Source organism: Sinocyclocheilus rhinocerous, unplaced genomic scaffold, assembly GCF_001515625.1.
Source record: "Sinocyclocheilus rhinocerous isolate Xijiao unplaced genomic scaffold, SAMN03320098_v1.1 scaffold453, whole genome shotgun sequence".
Taxonomy (NCBI): domain Eukaryota; kingdom Metazoa; phylum Chordata; class Actinopteri; order Cypriniformes; family Cyprinidae; genus Sinocyclocheilus; species Sinocyclocheilus rhinocerous.
In genome coordinates this window covers 583,836-610,955 of record NW_015655565.1, presented here as the reverse complement: position 1 = coordinate 610,955, position 27,120 = coordinate 583,836, and the positions used below count along the sequence as shown (strand labels likewise).

The window sequence follows — 27,120 nt, the reverse complement described above, 5'->3', positions numbered from 1 at the left end:
ATCAGGGTGACATGCATGTAGTGAGAAAACAGGGCCGTAGCTGTGGGGCCGCATGTTGCCGTGGTGACCTTATTTTCAGGCATAGTGAGTGGATGACCGCTGAACGTGAGCGGGTTTGTCCTGCGGCATTCGCTGGCTCACTCAGTGACCGCATAACCCATCTACTTATCTGTGCCAAGGCACATCACACAAACAGCAAACTGCATAGAGAAAAGAAATGTGGGAACCACTGATGTTGACATTAAATTAATATGTACTATATGAACCATCACTGACTGAACAGACAGAATGTATGTAGATATACATATATCCACTACCAGTGAAATTTTTTAAATATTTTTGTCTGCAAGTCTGCATTTATTTGATCAAAATACAGAGAAAGCAGTAATGTTGTAAAATATTATTACAATTTAAAATAACCTTTTTTTTATGGTGTAATATATATTTTAATAGATACTTCAAAAATCATTGTAATATGCTAATTTAGTGCTATAGAAACATTTCTTATTAATGTTGAAAACAGTGTTGCCGTTACATTTTTCAAAAATTTTTTATTTAATATAATTCAATAATTTCTTATATATATGTATGTGTGTATGTATGTATATATATATATATATATATATACACACACACACACACACACACACATACACAAAATATCATTATATATTAATGTCCAATACGGCTGAAATAGTTATGGTTAAATTTAATTTAATTTAAAAAAAAATTGCGCATGTAATTAAGTTAAATATTTTTATGCAAGCTTTTACTTCCAGTAGTTGAGTTAACCTTGCAAATATAATGCACATTATCATACAATGAAAGATCTCAGATCTCTGGCATTATACAGTATTCACAAAAAAAGGTTGATAAATGAAATGGGGGTCAAATAGGCGTCTACATACCCCCCTAAAAAAGTGTCTGTTGCATCCCTGTCAGGCAATTATCATTTTGAATTGTGGCACAGCTTACAAAAGACAGAGGCAAAGTCCGGTTTAATCCCGAGTGTTAATAAGAGATTTCAAAGATAAATGGCTATCTCCTAATAATTACTTCTTGTCAGATTTCCTTCCTTGTAATTACTCATTAAGTTTTAATTTCAGCTTTTACATGCACATGCACCTTTAACTGGTGCGAGGCTGCAAAATCAAAGCAGTCTTCAGACAAATGAAAAGGATGACCTACATGTGACTGCCACGTTCTCCTCTGCAGAGTCAAATACTGCTTCTGAGCGCTTTCCCCAGAGAGCAAGAGTTCAACAGACTGTCTTACGCTCTTGCCTAAGTGTCTGTCCTGCAGTTGCTCTGCAGTTGTTCTGCGTCCTCTCGCCTTCCTCATCAGCTTAATGATGATGAGGAGCAGAAAGAGCAAAAACGTTGTTGCTAATTCAACACTTTAGCCGCATCCAAGACAGAGAGTTGGCAGAATCCTTTTTCCTGCTCAGCACCTGAGCTCAGGGCCGGATCTACACCTGGGCTGGGTGCTCAGTCACTGCTGGGAGACAGTAAGAGAGTGTAGGAAAGGCACAGGAAGTGAAGGGTGTGTGTTTCCTGTTTGCATGGAAAATACAGACAGCGTGCAAGCAGAAATAGAAAGATATGAAATACTCATCCCACAATATATAGACTGCCAAAACACAAATCCTAATACATATTTTAATAAATCAAGTAAAATTGCAACTAAACTTTGGAGATAGTAATCACCAAGCATTTTGATGTGTTTTTTGATTGTCAAATGAGTTTCGAGCGACATAATGGTGGGTAGATGATAAGAAAAGGAAATGCAAATGGCCCGTGGAAAGAGTGACTTGACTGGACTGTCCACTTTATACACTCATATACTCTCAGAAAAAAAGGTACAAAAAAGTAAAAATACTTTACTAAGTAAAGTACTAAGTACAAATATGTACTATTATGTACCATTTAGGGCTAAATAAGGTACAAAGATGTACCTTTTAGCTTTTGTACCTTAGGGTACTGCCCCAGTTACAGCTTTGTACCTTTTTTTGAGAGTGTAGAACACTTTTTAATGGTTGTGAAGTAAGTTTCTCATCAAATGCAGTAGCTACTCATTATGTGATTTTGGATGAAGAGAGAGAGAGAGAGAGAGAGAGAGAGAGAGAGAGAGAAAGATGGTGAAGGAAAAGGGAGGTCTGCATAATTGTCCTTGCAGGCTGCCAGTGTGAGATTGAGTGAGTCACATGACAGTTTCAGCACAAGGAACTGGTTAATGCTGTCAGTGTTTGTGTCACTGTTCACATGGGATAAATGTAAAGTTTTATTTTTGGGGCAAAGTGTTTTTATTTGTATTTTTAATTCCAATGCAACTTCAGATGCAATAAGGACCAAGGTTATTCTTGTTAACTAAAACTAGAACTAAAACCATAAAAAAATCTAAACATTTTGTAGTTTAAGTACTGAAATAACTAAAACTAAACAAACTAAAAATAATAAATAAAACTTAAAAACGATATAGACTAAATTAATCTGGAGTAAGAACAACCAGTTTCCTATATGTGGATTTTTAAAAATACTTAGTTAATTGTATATATTAATTTAATTAATTGTATATATATATCTGGGGCTATCTGTTTGCCCGACCAATTCCAAGCTCCATTTGGTGTTGCTAGTAGCACAGCTAGAGAGTTCACTAAAGGATAAGGGGGAGAAAAAACAGGATGTGAAATTATGAGAAATTTAAATGGATTTTAAAAATGTCCGCCAATTAGTTTTCCTTGGCCATTCATCTGTCTCTCCTCTTCTCCGGTCTTAATAGCTCTCTCAGAGCTTTTGCTATGAGTGTGTAATCCTCCAGACAATGAATTGCTGGACGTGAATACGTCACAACTCCAAAAGTCCCAAAGAAAAAAGATTTGCGTCTCCTTCTCCCTCCTCCTTCCAGTCTTTTTCTCCCCAAAATTATTACTTTCCTTAATCCTTCCTCCTGCTGCACTGAAGCTCTGATCTTCAAGCCCATCAGCAGATTAAGTACAGATAAGGAGGAAGACACCTCCTTTGATAAACTTCACAAAGACTGATTAAAGTGCATTTATATGTGTGTGCATTAGTGATGCGCGGATGAGCTAAAACGTCACCCGAATCTTTAAAAAAGCATCATATGACCCCTTTAAGTTAATGTAAACAGTTGCAAAACAAAACGCATGAGTATCAGTATTGGATCCGTGAAATAGGTCTTGTGACAGCAGCCTAATAAAGCTGTGCCGTCTTTTATTAATGTTAATCAAACAACAAAAGACAGAGAAAATCCCTTACTGCTCTTGACTAAATAATGTTTTGTTGAATAACTTTTAATGTTAATTTACAGTTTATTCAATTTCTGTAGCCTATTTAAAACACGTTCATAATTTAGAAAATGTAGTTACTTGCATCATTAATGATTTATTTTATCCCCCCGCGACCCACCCGCAAATAATCAGAATGCATTTTTTTATTACCCGACCCACCCGATCCGCGGATTATCCGCAGCGCCCGCGGATATAACCGCCATCCGCGCATCACTAGTGTGCATGCCTCCCAAGTCAAACATGTCAGAGCAATTAAAGAGATCAGACAGACCGAGCACAACTTTCCAATGATGCATTTCTCTTTACAACTGTTCAAACTGTGAAGAAATGGCAAGACCTCTCCAGTATATCACTCAATCACACACACTATATCTGGAGTCTTAAATTACTATAAACTAGACATAGTTTCATACATTATGATCGCTCAACTGTTAGTTTAACTGTATAATTTATATAAATTAACATCAAATTAATATACTATAATAATATAATATAATATTAATTTTTAATTATATACATTTACATTTAAATAATTATTTGTTATTCTTTTACTGGTCCCCAGGTAGTTCAAGAATATACTGACACAATATCCTGCAGTGCTCTGAGATTTCAGATGTCAATCGGAACTGAATGTGCTGCAGTTTTGTCAGAAAATGCATTCTGTGCTGGTGCAGCGTTGCGTTGCAATGCTGTCTGTCGGACAACTACAGTCTCCAGCTCTTTAACTGCTGCAGTGTGTGTGTGAGAGTGAGTGTGTGTGTGTAATATAATATAATATAATATAATATAATATAATATAATATAATATAATATAATATAATATAATATAATATAATATAATATAATATAATATAATATAATATAATATAATATAATATAATATAATATAATAAAATGTGACAAAAATACAACGTATATAATATAATATAATATAATATAATATAATATAATATAATATAATATAAGCAAAGCATAATTAATGCTGCATGAAAAAAAGAAAGTAAATAGATCAGAAATTAGTATGTTTCATGTCAATAAACATTATGAATTTGAATCATGACAGTTCTAGAAAATGTTGCAATACATCGCATTGCAAAATTTGCAGTCAAGAGTATATATTTCAAAAATGTTACCATGTGTGTTTATGTGATAGATAACAAAATTCTAACATCCACCATGAGAATCAGTCAAAAAACAACCAGTCCTGCAACAGTACTAGACTGAAAATATGACTGGCACATATTGTGTTCACACACACACACACACACACACACACACTAAATGTGTGTGTTTGTGTGGAGGTCTTTTTAGGTCAGTTTCAGGAATTGAGTCTGGCATCTCGCTCTGATGGAAATATGTTTGTATGTGTCTAAGACTAGTTCATCCCAGTCTTAGAGCTGTTATTAGGGTAGGTTCAGGATAATCCATTCACTCAAAAGAGGATTGAAACGTCGATCAGGTTTTGATGACTTAGATTCAGACCACTGTGTATACTGATGTCTGTAGTGTACTGGAAGACTTAGTGTACTGGATTTAGTGTGTCCGAGCTGTAAGTAGCCAGCGAAATATTCTAGAGATTAATTTCATTATTATTAAGAGGAGAGGAGCACATAATTCTCCCTCTTTTTGTCAGGCCATTATGAGGTCTCTCCAGGCTGTGGCCTACATCTCCACAATCACAATCAAAAATAGGAAAAAATGAAAATGAAGAGCAAGATAGAAGTTTGATTTTAGTGGTCTGTCGAATGCACCTCTCTCTCTCTCAATGAATGAATGAATTAATTAATTAATAAAAATAATTCAGGTACTGAACTTAAACTAAACTAAAAACTAGTATACTAAAACTAAAATGAAACAAAACCCTATGAAAAATGTTTTACTTGTTTTAGTATCATTGAGATACTATTATATTTTTCAAACAATATTTTAAATGAGTTTTTATTTATAGATTTGCTATTTCATTTTAATTTTAGATAAAGTTTTAGTAATTTTGTTGTTTTACTGTCATTTTTTGTTTTTATCGTTTTTTTTAATATGTCTATCTCATATTTTTATTTCAGTTTTAGTTTTACATCAAGTTAAACTAAAAGAAAATGAAAAACATGCAGTCATAAAATAATAAGTTTGTTTTTAATGTTTTATTTTAGTTCATGTTTATTTTATTTCAAGTAATGAAAATGTTTTTTAATGGTTTCAGCTTTAGTTAACTATAATAACCCTGACTTAAAAATAAATTAAATGTTAACTGAAATAAAATTTTAATATAAAATGTATATAAAATTTAAAAGTAATATAAAACCCTTTGTTTAAAAAAACTCTAGAATCAGTGACATTTCATGATAATGACATCCAAACTGGAAAAAGGTGCTTGCTTATTCATTCATTGCTCCATGAAAAAAAAAATTAATAATAATAATAATAACAATAACAGCATTCAGGTTTGGAAAAACATGAGGATGAGTAAATAATGACTATAAAAATAATAATAATTTTCAGATGTACTGTCTCTTCAAGAAAACTAAAGGCCCATTTAAACTGAAAGAATGCAGGATGGATGACAGTGAAGCGAAAAGGATGCATGAGAAGAAGTTGTTGAGGGTCGGGGTCCAGGGAAGATTGAGAGAGATGGAGGGAAGTGAACGAATGAAAGAAAGACTGGAACATGGTGAGAGAGCGATGGAAAAGTGCATAAGAGTTGTTAATCTCTTTCTCTCTGTTGCTCTGTGTCCTGCTGCCCGTCCATATGGCTGCATATATGTGTGTGAGAGAATGAAAATGAAAGAGGAAATTGGGTGCAAGGTGACTGACACATGCCATCATTCATATAATGGGATGGTTGGATTAAACAATAACCTCTGGATTGCTGTTATTGTGGCTGCATGGTTTATGTGTGAGTCTGTCAGCACAAAGGCATGGCTTATGACTTCAGACCACAGACTGCTGCTTTATCTCTAGCAGGAAAGCCTGTTTTAATTAACATCTGCCTAAGCCCATTAATGAAGGAACAGACAAGACCATTGTGTCGCATCTTTTTCTTTGTCTCAGACTCTCTCTTTCTCTCTGCATACAAACACACTGCACAGCACTGTGCAATCTTAACTAATATTATTATTGATATTAATATTGTTCTTATATTAACACAAATAGTATCATTTGCTACAGTGTTCAGAGTTCACTGAGGACTGTTTGGTCAACGCTGAAAAAAAAAAATGTCTTAATCAGTATTTTTTTAAGCAAAAACTCACTTAACTGTTTTTTTTTTTTTTTCAGAAAACAAAACTTAAGATCTTGTCATTTTGATTCTCAAGTAAATATCTGTTGTTTTGTTTTTCATTTTGTTTCATTTTCCAACAAACAAAAATCAACAACCCTTCATGAACCTGCCATTTACTTTTCTTCTCTCTCCACTTAGAGAAGAGTAAAACTTGGCTTTATTAGATATGCAACTCACTTAAGAGACTCTTCTTCACAACTTTATGAATGATGTAAGCGTTTAGACTGACAGACTCAAATCACGGGGGAAAGATGCTGAAGTGAATTGTCCCAACTCAGCTGACCACTGGTTGGTCTCCATGGAGCCCCTTTTTGTTATATAATATACAGGTGCATCTCAATAAACTGTAATGAGATGATGGTTCCCTCTCAGGTAATCACACTAATTGCTTTTGGTGGCCACAGAAGAGGCAAAGAGTGCCTTTCATTGACTATACAGTTCTTACCAGTTAGCTGTAAATGACTCCATCCATCCATCTATCCATCTTTCTATCAGTCTGTCTGTGGGTCTGTCTGTCAAGTAGTAGTTGTCATCACAAAAAACTCCTAAGCCGTAATTTTATCCTGACACATTGTCAATCGACCAGTGTGAGGCATGATTTGAGATCTTTCATCAGTACTGTAACAGAAGCTGATTGAAAGCAGCCGTTGCTCTTTTAGGGTGGTTATTAAGTTTGCACACCTGAGGCACTCCAATCAGTGGTCAGTAGTAAGTGAGATATATGGCCAGTGTCAAGCTCTCTGCCACACATACCTTTTCTCTCTTTCTCTCTCTTGTGGCATCTATGAGGGTGAAGACAGGCATGAATACTAAGACAAAATGCTTTATTTTAAACCAGGTCCCCAAGGCATGGCATCTGTCCTGGTGCTGTACACATATTTTTGGCTGTATGTGTCCGCCCATTGATTTATCTCTTCACAGCCAGCCCTCAGAGAGAGAGCTCTGCTCCAGCAGCCACCATAATGGTGCCATCATTCACTTTACAATTGTTTGAGATGATTTTATTGTTTTCTTGTTAGTAAAGGACTACAGCTTTTATCCAACTGTTTAGTATTGATGAAATTACCCAATTACATCAAGTGCGCAACTGGGAAGTCTGTCTCTATCTATCTATCTATCTATCTATTAATCTATCTATCTATCTGTCTGTCTGTCTGTCTGTCTGTCTCTCTGTCTGTCTACTATCCACCTCTGGGTAGCCCTGCCCACACTGAAACCTCATTGGTCCAAAATAAAACATCAAATATCTTCTGTCTGGATGTCACATTGGGTCACATTGTACAGCAGTTTCTAAGTTTTCATTCAGTGTGGACTGGCAAATTGCTTATCGCCAAATAGGACAGTGTGAAGCTCAGATTCAGAATGGAGGAAAACCTGAGACCTTCTATGAGGGTTTACTTGGGTTTACTCACTGTCTGTGTGTGTGAACATAATGACATTTGAGGAATGCTCTCAAGTACAGATTGAAGCCGCAGGTCTATTTCTGGATGTGTTCATATGTAATCTACAATAGCGTCTGCCTGTCAGTGTGTATGAGTACAGTAAGGTCATAAAGAGATGGCTTTAGCACATGATTAGTTTTGTAAGGTAAGGAATCTCATTTCAAAGGTGAGGTGTTTTATATTCTAGTCTTTGTGTTCGTTTGTCATGCTTCCTGGGGTGAAACCTCTTTGTTTGTTAGTCTCCTCTGAGACAATGCAGCATAATATATCAGCAACACAAGAATGTAGACTCACAAAAATCAATTACAAGTCCAAATACACCCTCTTGCAACAATGTAATTATTCAGTCTCCTCTATGTGACTTTGCTTTCCTAATTGGCACATAGATGATGACACGTTCATTGTAAGGTAATGTATCTTGCTGACCTACTTGTCGGTGTGTGTGTGTGTGTGTGTGTGTGTGTGTTTTCACAGGTGTAAAGGAGCGTCACATTATGGGCTCTCTGCAGAGAGAAAGCGGCGCTCTCAGGAGGGAGACTGCACAGACAGCACCTCAGAGCTCACTGTGGCAGCACTGCCCGGGGAGGGATGCCCCTCCTCCGCTATCGCCCTCCTATCAGACGAGCCCGGCCTGGTTAACCCTGCCTATGAGCCCAGTGTGGAAGATAACAGCCAATCCGGGAGCACCACCAGCCTGGCAGCACGCAGCGGTTCGAGGAAGAGTGAGTGTGAGTGCACACATTGTGCTTGTGTGTATTTGTCTAAATATTATATTTATAATATATATCTATCTATAATAATTTTATATGTATAATTTATATACATATTAATGTTAAATATAATTTTTTTGGTGACTGTTAAATATTACTTTTATTATATATTTATTTATATACAATACAATGACATTTATAATTTTTTTATTTTTACATTTTAGAACAAAATTTTGAAATTTAGAACAAATTCAGAACAAAATGTTATATACATAAACTTTTTTTTAGAATGAAAAAGGTAATTTTACCATTGAGGATATCCTTCACATATAACTATAAATCTTTGTCTTTTCCTCCTTCATATTTACTGAGACAGTTAATCTGACTAATGTATACATTGTTCAAAGTCGCCCTCTGTGCCATTTATGTAATTTTACGCAAAAATCTATTCAAACTGCATGTCTGAAAAGGCTCAGCTGAGACACACAATTGACACTGCAGTTAAAGAAATAAAGAGGAAGATATAGAGAAAGAGAAGAGTTCAAATATGCCTTATAAATACTTTATGAGGCCTGTTCCTGACCTCCACAAATTAGTTCAGATATGTTTCATTTTCTGACATCCCCTCGAAACGTAAAGCCTGGAGAATGGGGACAATAAATGCTGCTGCACCAGCATGTCTAGCTTTGGAACTGGAAACAGTGTGACACTGCAGCTGAACAAGCTGTCTGCCTCCAATCCGGCCAATGCTTCCGTCAGAACTTTGTCCATCAGGACAGAAAGACTGAAAGAATTGAGCAATGAGACAGAAAAAGTGTTTTAACCTTTACAGATCCAGCAAGTTTTGACACAGACTCTCAACTTCTAATAAATCCACAATTATAATAACTAACTTTAGGAACATAAAACAAACTTAACGGATCATTAGTTTGTCAAACACTCTGTAAGTTTTATATATTTTCTCCACTGATCACCTGTAGGGTGTTTAAAAATCTTGGCTGTATCGAATTAAAAGCTTGTATATAATATAGTTTTATTTTTGTCTGAAACTTTCATCTGTGATGACTTAAGTTACACAGACATGCAGAAAAAAGTGTCCTGCACTTTCTGTGCTGATTCAGGTCTGACCTGAAGAAGTTATAATCTTACTGCAGTGTCCACAATACAGCACCAGCAGGTGATGCTTCAGATGTTCATCGCTTGGCCTGCAGGTGCAATGTATTATGATGCTCAAAAAAAGAGAGACAATTTGATTGGCTACTGTGTGCCAACTCAATTCTGATTGGCTGAAAGTGGACAGCATAATGTGTGAGGGACATGTCCAGGCATGTTTAGTAGCAACGTTTCTTTCTCCTCCTTTCTTACTCAGTTCCTTCTCACATTCATTCACAGATCGCAACTTTGACAGAACTTCAGCGCGTAGTCGCTCTTTTCGCCGCCTGAATCGAGCCTTCAGTGTCCTGAGGAGGACCAAGAGTGGGACAGCAGTGGCCAATGAGACCACAGAGGAGCGAGACAACCTCAGAAACGCCAACATACCACCGGAGGGTGAGTGTGTGTCTTGCAAGTATTGTATTTGGGCATTTTTCAGCTGGTCAAGTTGGAATCCAGATGGTTAACCAGCTAAACGCCAACTTGGCTTGGCAAGAAGACCAGCTAGACCAGAAGATTACCAATGGGGTAAGCAGCTAGACAAAATTAAACCAGTTAAGAACAACAAACCAAATTGTTTTTTAGATGCACTGTGTTATAAAATTAGCATGTTTATAGCAAGCATGTTTATAAATATGAAAATAATTGCTAACTGTGTAGTGTAACTGTGCTGTTATGAAGCATTATTGCATAGCACCTCATAAAACATGAACTTTCCCATTAATATCATTCAATAGCATGCTAAACCAATATCAATGGATAGTAAAAGGAGAAAGGGAGTGTCAGAAGGTGACAGTCTGGTTTGGGTCCGCTCAGCCCCGCAGTAGCATATGGTCCTTTAATAATGCAGATGGAGCCTGAGGAGACTTGTCAGAGAGAGACAGAAAGGAAATGAAGCAGTGTGTCGGGACAGAGGGACTGGACAGATGAACGCTGAGGGAGAGGGTTGCTTTCTGAATGAAAACAAAAGAGAAAAAGAGTGCTTGGGAGATTGAAAATGAGTTAGGAAAATACTGATAAGCGTGTGTGTTCGTGATGTAACACCCTGGTTGCAGTAGTAATGAGCTTCACTTTCTCTCTCCCTGCAAGCAATCAGAGGCGATGAGAGGAAAATATTGACTTTGAAAGAGAGAAACTGCAAATTGTTGTGGAGAACAGGAGGATACAAGAGAGAGTGTGTGTAATGGAGAAAGAATGGATAGATAAAGATTAGGAAAGACATAAAGATTGTTACCGAATCCAGCTGTAGTATAGAGTCTGTTCAGGCACAGGTGCAGTACGAATTTTTCACCCTGAACAAATACAAATGTATACGCATATTATGAACAAATTTACAGTATGAACATACATGGTCAGTTGTTCAGTGATAAGTGAAGCCTTACTGTACGCTTCCTCTAACAGTGATTCTTCAGTGATCTTTCTCTTCCTCATGTAGTGATAATTTAAAAGAAAAATTAAAGAAATCAATATATAAATATACGTATTATATAGATGTATATATTTTTTTCACTTTATACACTACTGTTCAGAAGTTTTGGGTCGGTAAGATTATTTTATGTTTTTGAAAATAAGTCTTTTATGCTCAACAAAGCTGCATTTATTTGATCAAAAATCCAGTAATCCAGTCTTCAGTGTCACATGATCCTTCAGACTCATTTGATACTTAAGAAACATTTCTTAGTATTATCAATGTTGCACTGCTTCATATTTTTGTGGTGATGCATTTTTATGGATTATTTAATGAATAGAAAGTTCAAAAGAATGACATTTATTTTAAATAGAAATATTTTGTAACATAAATGTCTTTACTGTCACTTTTAATCGATTTAATGCATTCTTGCTTATTTTTTAAATTAATTTATATATTTTTTAAAATCTTACTGACCCCAGATTTTTTAATTATATACATCAAGAGTTAAACAAATTAGTGGATAAATGATTGAAATAAATGTTAACCCCATCACTGAATACATTGAATACATTTTCGGGAAGGCTTGGCCCCCCTTGCTTCCTCTGATGGATCACTGTAATGATTTTCTAAGGCTTGTTTGGCTCTGCTTTGATCTGGACAGATGCCCTTTTTGTGTAGCACAGAAAGTGATGATCATGTGAGAGTTCACGTGCAGGTTGGAGTAGAAAAAGGAAATTGTGTGCTGTACAAAAAAATTGATGCAGAATCCAAAATTTCGTGCTTTATTGGAAGGTGTAGAATATTTACAGTGAAGGACAAAACAAATATAAATGAAAACTGTACAAAAAGGAAATGAAACAGCAGCAATGTGCTAATTTGGCTAAACCAACTGGCCCAACTTTGCAACACTACTCAGACTTAAAGGGTTAGTTCACCCAAAAATAAAAATGAGGCTGTGTTTTACTCACCCCCGATGCATCCTAGGTGTATATGACTTTCTTCTTTCAGACGAATCCAGTCGGAGTTATATCAAAAATTGTCTTTGATCTTTCAAGCTCTATCGTTGTACTCAGCGGGTGTTGCATTCCTTCTGTCCAAAAGACGTGAAATAAAACGCACCCTTCCACAAAAAAAGTGTCTCACACGGCTCCGGGGGGTGAACAAAGGCCTCCTGTAGCGAATCGATGCGTTTTTGTAAGAAAAATATCCATATTCAAACCGTAATAATCACTTGAATCTAGCTTGCGCCAGCAGTTGTACACAGAAGCAGTTCCGGGAGCATGACGTATGGGGTCAGCGTTGCGCATGCGCCGGTGCGTCTCGTGAAAACCAACGTTTGTTTACAGGATCAAAGATTTACAAATCCTCGTTTTGTACTTCTAATTAGTGACCGTTGTTTTGTTTCGATCTCTCCGCGTGCGTCACTTCTGAGCGGCGCATGCGCAAAGCTGACCTCATGCGTCATTCCCCCGGAACTGCTTCCGTGTACAACAGTGAGCGCAAACTAGATTCAAGTGATTATTACGTATTTATATTTTTCTTACAAAAACGCATAGATTCGCTACAGGAGGCCTTTGTTCACCCCCCGGAGCCGTGTGAGACACTTTTTTTTTGTGGAAGGGTGCTTTTTATTTCACATCTTTTGAACTGAAGGAATGCAACACCCGCTGAGTACAACGATAGAGCTTGAAAGATCAAAGACAATTTTTGATATAACTCCGACTGGATTCGTCTGAAAGAAAAAAGTCATATACACCTAGGATGCAAACAGCCTCATTTTTATTTTTGGCTGAACTAACCCTTTAACTTCTCTGAGTCCACAAACAGAACTGAGTAAATTCAGGTAGCAAGCCAATTTATAGGCTGAAGCCCCACCTACAGGACAAACCAACATAATTGGAATAAACGGAAAAGTATGCAACAATCAAATTCAATATAAACACAAAACACAACAAGATTTAAACTTCCCAAATAATATAAGAAACATTAACAGAAGAGAGATTTATCAAGAAATTATAAGAGAAAAACAGCTGTTCCTAAATTCCCCCCTCTGACATCACACCAAAATGGTCGCTCCCACAGGAAGTGATGTGGCAGCAACTTTAAAAACCAGTTTGAACTAGATTATTGGTTTGGTTGTGTGATGAGTGAGAACCGAGAAGTTTAACTGCATTCAGATTTGTGAAAATAAAAAGTAATTGTCACATGAATTGTTGTGTGCTGGTATTTTGTTCTTGTAAAAAAAAAAAAGTTACATACTTATTGAAACAAACTATAAAGATAGAAGTAACAAACGTTGGACTAAAAATCTCCGTAACACCTGTCTGTTGGGTACACAGATGTTAAGTTTGCTGGCAATGAACAGTACAAGTGATATGGGTGTATATTTGTTAGACCACCTTTATCTAGAAAACAGGTTAGCCTGTGACAGACGCTCTCTTTTTCTCTCTCTCAGTATTTGCATTACCTCAGCTGCATCATCTAATCCCTGATGGTGAAGTCACCAGTATAAAGATCACAAGGGCAGATCCTTGTGAACCACTGGCTATTAGCATTGTTGGGGGCAATGAGACGCCTTTGGTTCGCATCCTCATTCAGGACATCTACAGAGAGGGCGTCATCGCTCGGGATGGAAGACTGCTACCTGGAGATATGATCCTCAAGGTGCGTATGTGCGCTAGATCTGATGTTACGTCATAGTACAGTAGGAGTGATTCATTCTGGTTTTGATAGCGCATGTTGTCATGGGCTTCACCATCTGTTGTTCAGAGGGGAAGTGTGTGAGGATTCTGCATGTAGCCAGACAGAATCAGATTTATTTATTTATTTATTTTAATGGAAATCTGTGGAATGGACTTCTTTTTCTTTTTTAAATTACTATTTTAATGTTATAGCTACTAACCAATAAATGGCCAATATATTAATAGATTAATAATAAAACACTCAAACATGTACATCACAACATGTACAGTATAAAAACAGATTTTTATTTTCAGATTTGCTAAAGACTTAGTCTAACTGTGTTGTTAATTTTTTTAAAGATTAACTTTGATTGGAAGACAATGGTAAAACCAATCCAAATGTAAAAATAAAGGAAATGAGCATTAGCACTTCAATAGCCAATGTAAATTGGGGAAGAAGAAAAAAAGCAGATCAACCGAAATGGTACCGGTACACTGTGCATCCCTAAAAATGAGAAAGCTGAGAGTACTAATTAATCAAATATTTAAATATTTAAATAGACACACATTTGCAGCACATTTGTCTTTTTCCAAATCACAGAATTGTAGAAAGACAGAAAGTATGTATTGTTATCTGAGCCATAACCTAATGATTCATGCAAAAACATCCGGCTTGGAACATTTTCGAATCACTTTCATCTTCCCTCACTGCTATCATTTCTTGTCCTCTCTCTACTTATATTAACATTTATGCTTTTTGCAGACACTTTCATCCAAAATGACTTGATGTCCATTTATACCAAGGACAACATTTAAAATCATTCTACATTTAAATGAATAGCAGAGTTCACACCACAACTATAATGATAAAGGCACAGAGGAACTATATCGTTGGAATCACTTTCAAAATGATTTTTTCCAACTGGTAAACAATAAAAACACTGACAGCCAATCAGAATCAATTCTACTTTAAAAAGCTCAAGTATTTAAAGTGGCAGACGACAGTTCCCTCCGAATTGAACCCATGACACTGGCATTTCTAGAATCATCCTTTACTGTGTGAGCTTTAAAAACGCAATACAAAAATATTGCAAACAAAAATATTTATCTTGATTTTGCTCTCTAATCTCATGCTGTCCTCCCTTCAGGTGAATGGTATAGACATCAGTAATGTGCCTCACTGTTATGCTGTGGCGGCTCTGAAGCAGCCCTGCACACTGCTGCGGTTAACCGTACTGCGAGAGCAGCGCCACCGTTACCGTTCCCATCATCACTCTCCCACCGAGGCCTTCCCCACCATCCGGGACGACAGCCTGCATGTGGTCCTCGTTAAGAGGGCTCCAGATGAACAGCTGGGAATCAAGCTGGTGCGCAGGCCTGACGAGCATGGCGTTTTTATCTTCCACCTGCTGGTGGGAGGGCTGGCCGCCCTTGACGGGAGGCTGACAGTAGACGACCGCGTTCTGGCCATCAATGGCCACGACCTGAGATATGGCGCTCCCGAGCATGCTGCGCTGCTTATTCAGGTGAGCAGCATTATGGGAGGTCAAAAGTAATGTGATGAGTATTAAGGCTTGTGCATAACCAACAGACGAAACGGTGACAACGGCACAAATCAAAAGTGTAAATATGCATCAGAACTGTTCAAAACAAATGCAATTTAAAGTCAATCCCTGATAAAAGTGTCCATAAATGAAAATGAAATGCAGTCTGTTCATGCTAAAAAACAAAATACAGCCCATCTGACAACATGGATTTTGTTTGCTTTGATGCAAAATGCAGTCCAACTGACAATAGCGACGTTCATGCAGTAAACCTTAAATTGCAATGAAATTGCATCACCAAAATGCAGTTAAAACCCCTTTAAATGGCCTTTAAAGAGATGTGCGATAGTGAGAGAATCAGTTTTGGTCTTTCTTCATCCTCTCAGATTCTAAGAGGCGCTTTATTCTTTAGTTACTTTTGTCTGTACAATTTCACCAACATTTTTTTTCCACAACAGAAATAATTAAACCATTAATTTCATGGCTGTGTTCACTCACAGCATCAATATGAAGCTTTTCCGGCAATGCTACAAATTTTGCCAAACTGCCAAAGCTTATTTCAGGTTTTGTTCACATGTGATCTCTACATTAAATGTTTCTAAATGTATGGAAAGCCTGTTCAAAAACAAAACAAAACAGACAACCAACAATTAAAAAAACAAAGCAAAACAAAACCCTTATGTGACAAAAAGCAACAGCCAAGACATTTATTTTTGATGCAATGCTTCAGGGGTTGACATTTATAAAGCCTAAAATTATTTGAAGTCATGCTAAAAAATGTAAGCACTTTTATTGCTAAGCCTTTTCAGCATTTCAAAGAACGAATGTTTACAAAGCCTTCTAATCCTAACCTGTGGCATCTAATTCAGTGATTCATTCCTTAAGTGGTAATGATTAGACTTTAACCCAGGATTAGACTTAGTCCTGAGTCCCAAAAACCAACTATTATGGTTCCAAATAAAATTTGGTGTGTTCCTTGAGCAGTATTGCAAAAGATGTAGAGCTTACATAAGGTTTGTGGCAGTTTATTTGATTGTGGTTTCATCTCGGTGGTGAGAGGTGTGTCATAACAATATGAGAGTGTGTAGATTTGCCTCCGATTTTGGGCATTTGTCTGCGATTTCGCAAAACCTGTCGGCGAGTGAAAAATCGGGCTAAAATCGTGCAGTGTGAACTCGGCATAAAGTGAGTGTGTGATTTCGATATGAATTTCGGTGTGGTGGGTCTTTCCGAATGTTGTTATTCGGCTTGCTGCTTCCTGTCTGGTTCAGATTGGTCTCGAAGGAGACAAGATGGCCGCTCACAGTAGGAGTTTCTAACATAGATTAACTGCTGGCAGGAAACTGATTAAATTAGGCCAATTAGGGTGATAACAAGCTAAGCCCACTCATTTAAGAGGCAGCGACAGAGCACTGAACTCCCAAGAACTCCATGGGCTCTCAATGCAAGTGTGTGCGCTTGAGAGCAACAAAAGCTACGGGGATGTCAAAAGAAAGGGTTAATGAAGAAAACAGGAATGCTCTCAGATGGAATGAAAAATAAATCAGAGAGGGAAAAACTAGAACCTGTGCCCTCCTTCAGCTCACACATACACAAAGACTGCAGAATGGATCCCAAATCTCCATATATATTAGTTTTTCTTTAATAAGTACACACTTCTGAGATATAATCACACATTCACACTGAGCTGAAGCTGTAGGGCATTGGCTGTCATCACAACATCTGGTAATTGTGCTTGCTAGACGTCCGGAGATTAATGAGACATTACACATACACACTCTCTAGGGTATGAACAAACTATTTGAAATTTTAAATTCAGTTTTTGAACTGCTCGCTCCTCAGGGAAGTTGTTGGCCTCTGTTTGCTCTCCTGCGGAGTTCGAAAGGTTTTTGCCGTAGATGGCTAATGTTAGGCCAACTTTCAGCCACCCTAACGTCGGTGTCAAAGGCCCCATGAAATCAAAATTGGAGTGTGTTGGCTTTTAGCCCATTCCTACAATATAAAGATAGCTATATATTTTCATATAATAAGATACATTTATACAGTAAAAAATAAAAATGTGTAAACTATTTTCAGGAAAATATTTTATATTTAATTATTTTTTTATTAATTTATAAATATAAAAAAATATATATTGCATTTTTTTCAGTGCTCAATCATAGTAATTTTTAATGCAGAAACCTTAAAAGAAACATACAATTATGCCTGTGAATAGAATAATATAATCATGATTAATCTGATAATTTCTGAGCAGTCTTTAGAAAGCAGAATTTCATTCCCATTCAGATTTAAGTATTAACTTATTCTTTTACTATTTACCGGTATATAAATATTGATGACTCATCTTGCGCTATACAGATTTTTGTCCAATCAAATGCTCTCTACAATAAAATATCCCCGTCAATCTAGTTATCTTGACACTTCTAGTAAGCATACGTTTTCATCATCATTCATAAAACCTCTGAAATATCTGAAAGTGATTACAACAAAATCATTCTACTGTGTCATAATTATAATTGTGGTGTGGACATCCCTTTTCTCACAGAACTAGAACAATTATTTAAACTATATAGTTATGGTTATAGTTATTGTCCTTGGTGTGAACGGGCCTTTAATCCCTAAAAATCACATACAACAGGACACTAATGCTATCTGCTGTGCGTTCTGTAGGCGAGTGAGGACCGCGTCCACTTCATTGTGTCCCGCCAGACTCACATCCCTACTCCGGACATCCTACAGGAGGCGCCGTGGAACATGGAAGGACCACCGCCCTACTCGCCTGTGGATATTGAGCACTCTTTACTGGTGGGTTTCACGAGCATGAACCACACACTCTTTATTTCCCATCCCTCTGCACCGCTTTACTAAACATTCTCTTATTGAGGAAAAAGATCTGCAAGCCTATTACTTCTACATCAAAGAATCAAACAATCAGCCAGCTCACACGTGCGCGCACACACACACACACACACATACACACACACACTCCTTTGAGACAACCTATTAACAGAAGAAAACCCAGCAGGAGGAAACACAGCCATGGCAGGCTGGATTTCAGTGCTTCTTCTAAACGGGATTTTCTGCTGCTCAATATCTGCACTGACAACTTCCCTTAAGTGTCAAATTCATCGTTAGTTATTTCTCTCTCTCCCTTGCAGAACAAAAACTTCTCAGACCAGCTTGTGAGGGTTTGCTGGTTTAAGTGTCAATGACAAATAAAGGTGCAGTCACAATTACAGTTGTTCTGTGAATTTTCATAGATCAAATCCAGTAATTTCAATAGGATTCCTATTTGCAGTCTTTTTAAAGTTTAAACTTTTTTAACAATTTTATTTTATAAAGACTTATTGACCTTGACACACAGTAATGAGGATCTGCAGGGGTCCACTCTATGTTGTAATTTCCTGTTGTTTTTCAAATGGCCCAAAACCCCTATAAAACCAGTCCAGAACAAACCAAACCCTAACATTATATCTCTTCCACTCTCTCTTTCTTTCAATCACTTTTTGTCCTTTCAGTAACTCTTGTTAATTCTCTTTTACACACTTGGAGAGGTGGAAACATTCTGGCAGCATATAGTCAGAAGCTTTTCACTCCTCTGAATTAGACACGGCCTAAGACAGACACACACACACACACAGAGACACACACACAGAGACACACACACACACACACACACACAGTCTCTCGAGCGATAAGCCCAACACACTAACTCCAGATCTGATTCTCTGTAGCCGAAGGCTCAGACTAAATATAAACAGCCCTTTTATTGAACTTTAATAACGCTTTTTATTAAGTTAGAACTTAGCGACTGTGTTTGTTGTTCTTGGAGAGGATCCAAGGCAAAATCTGGCCACGGTCAGCAATAACACAGCGTCCTGCAAGCTCAACATTTATTACAAACACACAAGCACACACAATTTGGGCAGTCATGTGTTCAGAAAGTGTGAATCCAGATCATAGATTAAGAAACGTCATAAACCGAATAATTTGCACGGAAACTTTAGTGAATTCATCTTTCTCATTTCCTGTCCCTCCATTTCAGGATTCATGCCAAAAGCCTGCATGTTACGAGAAGACGGTGACTCTGCTGAAGGAGCCGCATGATTCTCTCGGAATGACGGTCGCGGGTGGGATGAGCAGCAGGGGATGGGATCTGCCCGTCTACGTCACCAACGTCGACCCCAATGGAGTGGTGGGACAAGAAGGCTCGATCCGCAAAGGTACAGCCTCACAAAGTGTGTTTAACTTATTCAGACACATCTGACAAAGCTGCGCGGGCACACCTGTTTCCAAGGTGCCCCTCTGATCTTTCCTCCTTTTGAATGCAAGTACACACACAAACAAAGACACACCTGCTACTGCATATGTATGACCGTCATCAGCTCTGCAAATATATGCATATAACACTAGAAATTAACACACTCCCACTCGTACACCTGCCATACTGCTAAATCTGTCTCTGTCATACTCACAATTATCAGCTTCAAACTGAGCGTATGGAAGTTTTTCAGGTTTATTTCTGTCATATGTGACATGTATGTAGGCATGTGAAAGTGTGATCATGCACAGGCTGGTGTATGGAGGCATTGGTTTAAAGTATCTTCAGATACAGACACACACATGCAAGATCAAAGCTTTGAGTCTTTATATGCTGTACAAAGGTGGGGTAAGCTCAGTGTTTGAACTGAGCCAGAACCTTCAGGAGGGTCTGATATTTGGAAGAAAGTAGGTTTTAGAAAGTGCATCCTGTAAAGTGGGTAAGCTGGTAATAAACTACAACTAGTTACTCTTTCTATGCATCTATGCATTTCATGCTTTACCAGGTATTATGTATTTTATTCTCTAGCGTTATAACTATCGACATTGGGTTTTAATTTATTAAAAATAAACGCTTTACCAGGTATTATGTATTTTATTCTCTAGCGTTATAACTATCGACATTGGGTTTTAATTTATTAAAAATAAATGGAATGTATTTTATTAAAAATAATCATATATATATACTAAAGTTTGGGGTCAGTAAGATTTTTTAAATATGTTTTTAAAATCTGCATTTACGCAGGCTGCATTTATTTGATCAGAAACACAGTAAAAACATTAATATTGTGAAATATCATTACATTATTTAAAATAGCTTTTCTATTTTAATATATTTAAAAATGCAATTCATTCCTGTGATGGCAACTTTCAGCAGTCAATACTCCAGTCTCTTCAGTGTCACGTGATCCTTCAGAAATCATTCTCATTATGCTGATTTGATACTCGAGAGACATTTCTCATTATTATCAATGTTGAAAACTGTTGTTTTGCTTATTTTTTGTGGAAACAGTGATACGTATTCTTTAATGAATGGAAAGTTTAAAAGAATATCATTTATTTGAAAATATTTTGCAACATTATAAATGTCTTTACGGTCACTTTTGATCAATTTAAGGCATCCCTTGCTGAAGAAAAGTATTAATAAAAAAAATATATTATGACTGACTGAATGAATGAATTAATAAATAAATAGCTTACACTATACACAAAGCAGCACAGCAGCTGACTTTGAAACGTGCAGCGCTCATATTTAATCAATGAAATGAGAGCCTTTTTAAGTTTCAAGGTCACATTAAGCCATGTTGCAATTCTGGTCTTTCCGTCCCCAAATTTAAGACCTCTTGAAATCATAATTAAGACTTTCTTGTACCATTTAAGACTTTTTATGGCCTTGAATTTGATACAACTAAATGTAAAACTTTTTAAGGACCCGCAGAAACCCTGTACTAAATGTATAAAACAATATGCAGTTAAAAATGACCCAATTTACATTCAAATCACATTGTGCAGGATTCTTGTTTGCACATTATTTTATTGAAAATTGAGGAAAAATACATTTAAATCATATCTTCTCATCAAAGAATTGTCTCCTATCAACACAACTCTGCCATGCAACAACAGATCTGTTATGGTCCTATGATGTGACTATCCCGTCTTCTAGGTGACATCCTTCTAATCGTGAATGGGGTTGACCTGACGGGTGTGACTCGGAGCGAGGCTGTGGCTAACCTGAAGAACACCTCGTCCCCAGTGGTCCTGCGGGTACTAGAAATGAGACCCCCAAATGAGAGCTCCCTGGACTGCATGCTGCCCCTGCATTCCCCCTGCGCTCTCTCGCCCTCTTCACCCGGAGACATCAAACTACCCCCGCCTAATGATGACTACTCCCCCCTCTGGGTGTCCTGGCTCCAGCTACCCAGGTACACTGAGCAGAAGTCACACAAAGAAAAAGACAAATTAATTAGAATTAATTTTATTTGAATTAAGTTATATATATATATATATATATGTGTGTGTGTGTGTGTGTATAAATGTACTGCTGTTTTCTTCCCTTCTCACACCAAATGTGATGGAGTGTGAAAGTTCTTAACTTCCCAAATTATTTCATATGCATAATAACTGAGAAAGTTGTGTGTAGGGGAGAAAGAGAGAGTAACAGGGGAGAACAGAGCAGGGTTGAGGAAAGCCCTTCTCACCCTCTCTGCTGTAACAGGTTTAGACGCTTGAGAGTGTGACGGCTTTAAATAGACCTTTCTCTTCCATTCCCTGAACTTTTCTTAGTTCTGCATCTTTCTTTCCTTTACACATTTGTCTGGTCTCCATTTCTACATCATCTCATTTCACAGAAGTCCACTTTAAATCTGAGCTCTGAGCTTTCATGCTGTTAGACTGGTTGATATGGTTGATATCTGGCCTTCGATATTTTAAATATCTATAACAGTAGCATTTTTGCAGAGACTGTAAATCTTTAAACACAAATCAATTCTTTCAGTGTTGCTCGCCATTTGATGCTCACTTATTTCCCCAAGATATCCAAAAGCTCCTTCTGAATCTTTTATTTATTATGAATTTCTCTCTTCACTCCAGCTCCTGAAATGCACCCCTATATTACTCCCTTAAATGGATAGTTGAACCAGAAATGATAATTCTGTAAAATCAGGCTAAATTAGTTAACATTAGCTACTGCATTAAGCATCAGGTAATGATACTGTAAACAACATTTTATTAATCTAGGTAAATGACACTTTACACAGCACTGTGGGTAATCTGGCTGCATCTCATTCTCCTTTCTTTTCTCCCATTGCTTTCTGTCTCAATCACATTGTTCTTGTTTTTCCATTTTTCTTTTAAAATAATAATAATAATTATATTTTATACAATCATACTTTATACAATATAATTTAAACAAAATGTATTTATATACTGTATATGGAATTTTATCAAATGTATTCATATATTTACAGAAATTAACAATAATCAAAATACCTTTTTAATGATAAAAACAACAACAGCCCAGTTTAAAATGTATTTATACTGTACATCAGAAATGAACTATCACTGTCCCTTTTCTTTTTTATAATAATAATTTTAAAAAATTATTAATTAAATGTATTAATACTGTATATGCAGAAATTAACAGTAACCAAGATTATTAAAGGATGTAAAAGTATTGTCCATACAGTAGTACCCAATGCTTTAGCTAAGGTTAACGAATTACACCTTAATGTAAAATGTTACCAGAAATTATATTAATATTTACCTTCATTTTGTTTCAATAGAACATGACAATAACAATCAGTCACTTTCAATCAGTTACCATTAAAAAAAGATGCAATAAAAGTGCATCGTTTCATGTCTAGGTGAACTATCCCTTTAAGTGTCCTTGGTGAATAATTTGTTGATTTATCAATGTCTGCTAAATGACAATAAAATTAACCTTGAATTTTCTGTCCATTCCAGGCATCTATACTGCTGTAAAGACATTGTCCTCCGCAGGAGCACATCTGGCAGTCTGGGTTTCAGTATTGTGGGTGGACAAGAAGAACGCAACTGTAACCAGTCCTTCTTCATCCGCTCTATCGTAGAGGGCACACCGGCCTACAACGACGGCAGGATACGGTACAGACACTTAGATATGTATATGTCTACTATTGTCGGAAACCATGCTTTTTGTAGAACAACTATAAATAAACTGCCTAGCACAGTTTATTCAATACAACTTTTTTTTTTTTTTGCCTTTACCCTCATTCTTGTCACGACTCCAACATACTAAAACTTAATACCTTTTTCTTTTTTTTCAAATTAGCTGTGGAGACATCCTGCTGGAGGTGAACGGGAAGAGCACTTGGGGAATGACACACACGGCTCTGGTCCGCCTGCTCAAGGAGCTGAGGGGTCGGATCACTCTCACCATCGTTTCTTGGCCCGGCAGCCTGCTATAGGACTACTCTGCGTGAGGGAGGAGCTTATCACATTGACGCTGCACTAGGGGGTGGAGCTTACACCACAGACCTTATAATGACAAATAAAATGGTGGATTTTAGAATCCGAGACTTCCTTGAAAGGCGGGGCTTATGATACAGACTGCCCCCCGGGAGCAGGAAATGACACATGGACCTCATTCAGGTACTAGGAGCTCAGACTCTAAACTTGAAGGCGGAGCAAATGACTTGACTCCGCCCACTAAGAAGCACGTTTATCACACTCCGAAACCAGGAGGCGCTTTCACAATTGCCCTTTTGTCAGTCGGCAAGGGTTTGCTGACAAAGATGATATTTGTGCATGAGAGGAACATTGTGTCGTTATAGATGGAAGGTGGAGATTGTAATCTGTATTAAAGGAATTGGGAGGGTCTGAAAACACAATTTCAGTATGTAATGAGGAGCGCGTCAGTCAGTAAATGAGTTGGAAATAGATGTATAAACATTATGGGCACTGTGCTATATGTAGTCAGATTGTGTGACTCTAATGTTGTTTGTAGAGGACGTTGAGATGCTGCACATGAGAGGGGTTTTCTTCAAATGAGAGGTGAAAGGGATACTGGAATGTGTAGGGTTTGGGTGGGGGACACACATTGCCAATTCCATTAGTTTTACATGTTAGAAAATGCATCGAAGTGGACGCACATTCTTTACTATAAACGTCGATGTCTGAAAAAATAATGAAACAGATTCAAGCACTTGTACTAGTGACTAATATTACTTTTGGTTTATTTCTCTCTCAGTTCCAACGGCTTTCAGATTTCGGCTTCGTTTTGTTCATTCTGACAGTGATTCATTCTCTCCATCCACTGGCATGGAGACACATTTGCCAAGTAGTTCTATCTATGTTGGTACGTTTCAGATGCTGTCGCATATGAAAATAAACTATAGTGAGTAATAAAAAAATAATAGCAACCGAAAAAAGAAAAGCAATGTTAATAATCTATTTTAAAAATGGATGATAACTTATAATGCTTATAATGATAACATGAGATTTTGGTGGCCTTGCTGACTTTTTTGTTTACTTTGGAGAAGAAAGGACAGAGTGGTGTGTGAAAGGCTTACTGTGTGAGTGTGTATGGGTGTGTGTGTGTGTGTCTAGGTATCATTATGGGGTAAGGTGCGTGCTCTGGCATCTCATGCTTTGGCTTGTGCAGTATATTGTATCTGTTGGTACCTTTGGTTCAATGATCAATAAAGTCCTTTGGTTCAAAAGATCAATAAAGACTTGTGTTACTGTCTCGTGTTCTTACTGTGCACTGTGTGTGTGTGTGTGTGTGCATATAAATATATATTTATACAAACACACACACACACACACAAATATATACTAACTACCATTCAGTTTGGGGTCGGTAGGATTTTAGTTTGTAAAGAGGTTCACAAAGGCTGGATTTGTTTGTAATAATATTTCACAGTATTATTGTTTTATTGTATTTTTATATCAGTTTAAAGGAACTTTTCTATTTGAATAGATTTTAAAATGTAATTTATTCTTGTGATGGAAAAGCATCATTTTCAGCATCATTACTCCAGGCTTCAGTGGCACATGATCCTTCAGAAAACATTCTATAATGTGCTACTTTGGTGCTCAAAAAATATTTCTGATTATTATAAATGTTGAAAACAGTTATGCTGCATAATATTGTTGAGAAAATCATTTTTTCAGGATTCTTTGATGAATAGAAAGTTTACTGTCAGTTTTGATGACTTTAATGCATTTTTGCTGAATAATGTATTAATTTAAATTAATTTTAAGGTCAGTACAGCTGTTGGCGTTCTCCACTCTAAATCATGTTTCACACACATTTACATTTCTTGATCATGTTTATAATGATTTTGCTTAAACAAAATTAACATTTGGCACAACAAAAATACCATTTTGTATTATCAAAACAATTATAAATCAATGATAAAATAAATTAATAAATTAAAAATAGTATACTTTGTTGACCACCTTTACCTTTTTTAAATCATATTTTCAAGAAATTAAATGTTAAATTGCTAAAACGGTAACATAAATAGGCTTATCAAGTGTTTGGCATACTATTAATCAAAATCTATTCACAGTTGGTCACTCAGGCTGTGACTGGTGACAAGACTAATGATCTTTCACTAAAGACCTCCTACTGGTCAACAAACGGGCTCACCAGCTGGCCAGGGAGTTATTCTGTGGCCTCTGACTGGTTCTCCTGGTCCACATTGCACTCCTCGCTGGGCTCAAGGCTTCCTCGGTTGTGTCTAGAGCGTTTGTGCCTGTGTTTCCTGTGGCTATCTGCGTCATCACTATCATGACGCCTCCTACTGCTCCCACTAATGAGAGTGACAGAGAGAAGAAGGTCACATGATCTATATATATTATGGTTATATAAGATGCTTTGCCCCCAATGAATATCACCTTTGTAGGCCCTTTTGTGTGCTTGTGTGTGTGTTATTCTGCATGATGTGACTGACGTGAAGCTCTAAATGGCATGTTTTGTATGTGGACATATTGTACATGCATTTGTTGTGGTGTTTTGTGTGTAAATTTGTACAAAAGGATATTGGGTATTATATGTGAGAATTTCCCCCCTAATTAAGGGACAATTTTTATGAATTAATATTAAATACATTTTCCGGGCATTTTTACAGTACCTCTAAGGAGTAAAAATAAAAAAATAAAAATGTATCTGAAAAATTATGGATGTTATTTATATAATCAAAATCAACATTAAATTCAGAAACAGCTCTAAATAATGTTCAAGATGTCAGTATACAGAAATTATCTGTTGGAATAAATGTTGAATATTTTCCAATTCCTGTATGAGATTTTACGACTTTCTACTGTCTACCGTCACCGTAAATTTGGTCACACTTTATTTTAAGGTCCAGTTATCACTATTATCTAACAATTAACTACGACTTTTGCCTAAATAAACTCCTATTTACTGCTTATTAATAGTTAGTAAGGTAGCTGATAAGGTTAGGTATTGGGTAGGTTTAAGGATGTAGAATATGGTCATGCAGAATATGTGCTTTATAAGTACTAATAAACAGCTAATATGCATGCTAACAGCAACTAGTTAATAGTGAGAATTGGTCCCTATACTAAAGTGTTACTGTAAGTTTAGATCAACCACTGAAAAGCACTATTAGCTACACATTCAGCAATATTTGACTCTGAAACAGTGAATACAGATGATAGCTACAGGTCACTATGGTGTCAGTAAAGGAATGAAAGGGATAGTTCACCCAAAAATCTAAATTCTGTCATTAATTACTCACCCTCATGTCGTTCCAAACCTGTAAGACGTTCG

The 27,120-nt window shown here is 36.8% G+C and overlaps 2 protein-coding genes across 6 annotated transcripts in view; one reads left to right on the top strand and one right to left on the bottom strand.

The window, feature by feature from the left end:
* lnx1 (ligand of numb-protein X 1) overlaps positions 1-25,045 on the top strand; it is a 36,444-nt gene extending 11,399 nt beyond the window's left edge. For 3 of the 4 annotated variants that reach the window (XM_016525445.1, XM_016525446.1, XM_016525448.1), the window contains 9 exons: positions 8,498-8,751; positions 10,126-10,281; positions 13,752-13,960; positions 15,126-15,503; positions 18,192-18,326; positions 19,567-19,744; positions 21,505-21,763; positions 23,304-23,462; positions 23,650-25,045. In XM_016525445.1, coding sequence (XP_016380931.1) covers positions 8,498-8,751; positions 10,126-10,281; positions 13,752-13,960; positions 15,126-15,503; positions 18,192-18,326; positions 19,567-19,744; positions 21,505-21,763; positions 23,304-23,462; positions 23,650-23,785 — 1,864 coding nt within the window. In that variant the 3' untranslated portion in view covers positions 23,786-25,045. The remainder of the gene's footprint in view (positions 1-8,497; positions 8,752-10,125; positions 10,282-13,751; positions 13,961-15,125; positions 15,504-18,191; positions 18,327-19,566; positions 19,745-21,504; positions 21,764-23,303; positions 23,463-23,649) is intronic. The other variant, XM_016525447.1, reaches the window with a different exon arrangement.
* LOC107718393 (pre-mRNA 3'-end-processing factor FIP1-like) overlaps positions 21,691-27,120 on the bottom strand; it is a 33,932-nt gene continuing 28,502 nt past the window's right edge. Inside the window, exons 15-16 of one of the 2 annotated variants that reach the window (XM_016525450.1) lie at positions 25,975-26,137; positions 21,691-21,768 (exon numbers count right to left, since the gene is read on the bottom strand). In XM_016525450.1, coding sequence (XP_016380936.1) covers positions 25,990-26,137 — 148 coding nt within the window. In that variant the 3' untranslated portion in view covers positions 21,691-21,768; positions 25,975-25,989. Of the gene's footprint in view, positions 21,769-25,854; positions 26,138-27,120 lie in introns of those variants that run through there. The other variant, XM_016525449.1, reaches the window with a different exon arrangement.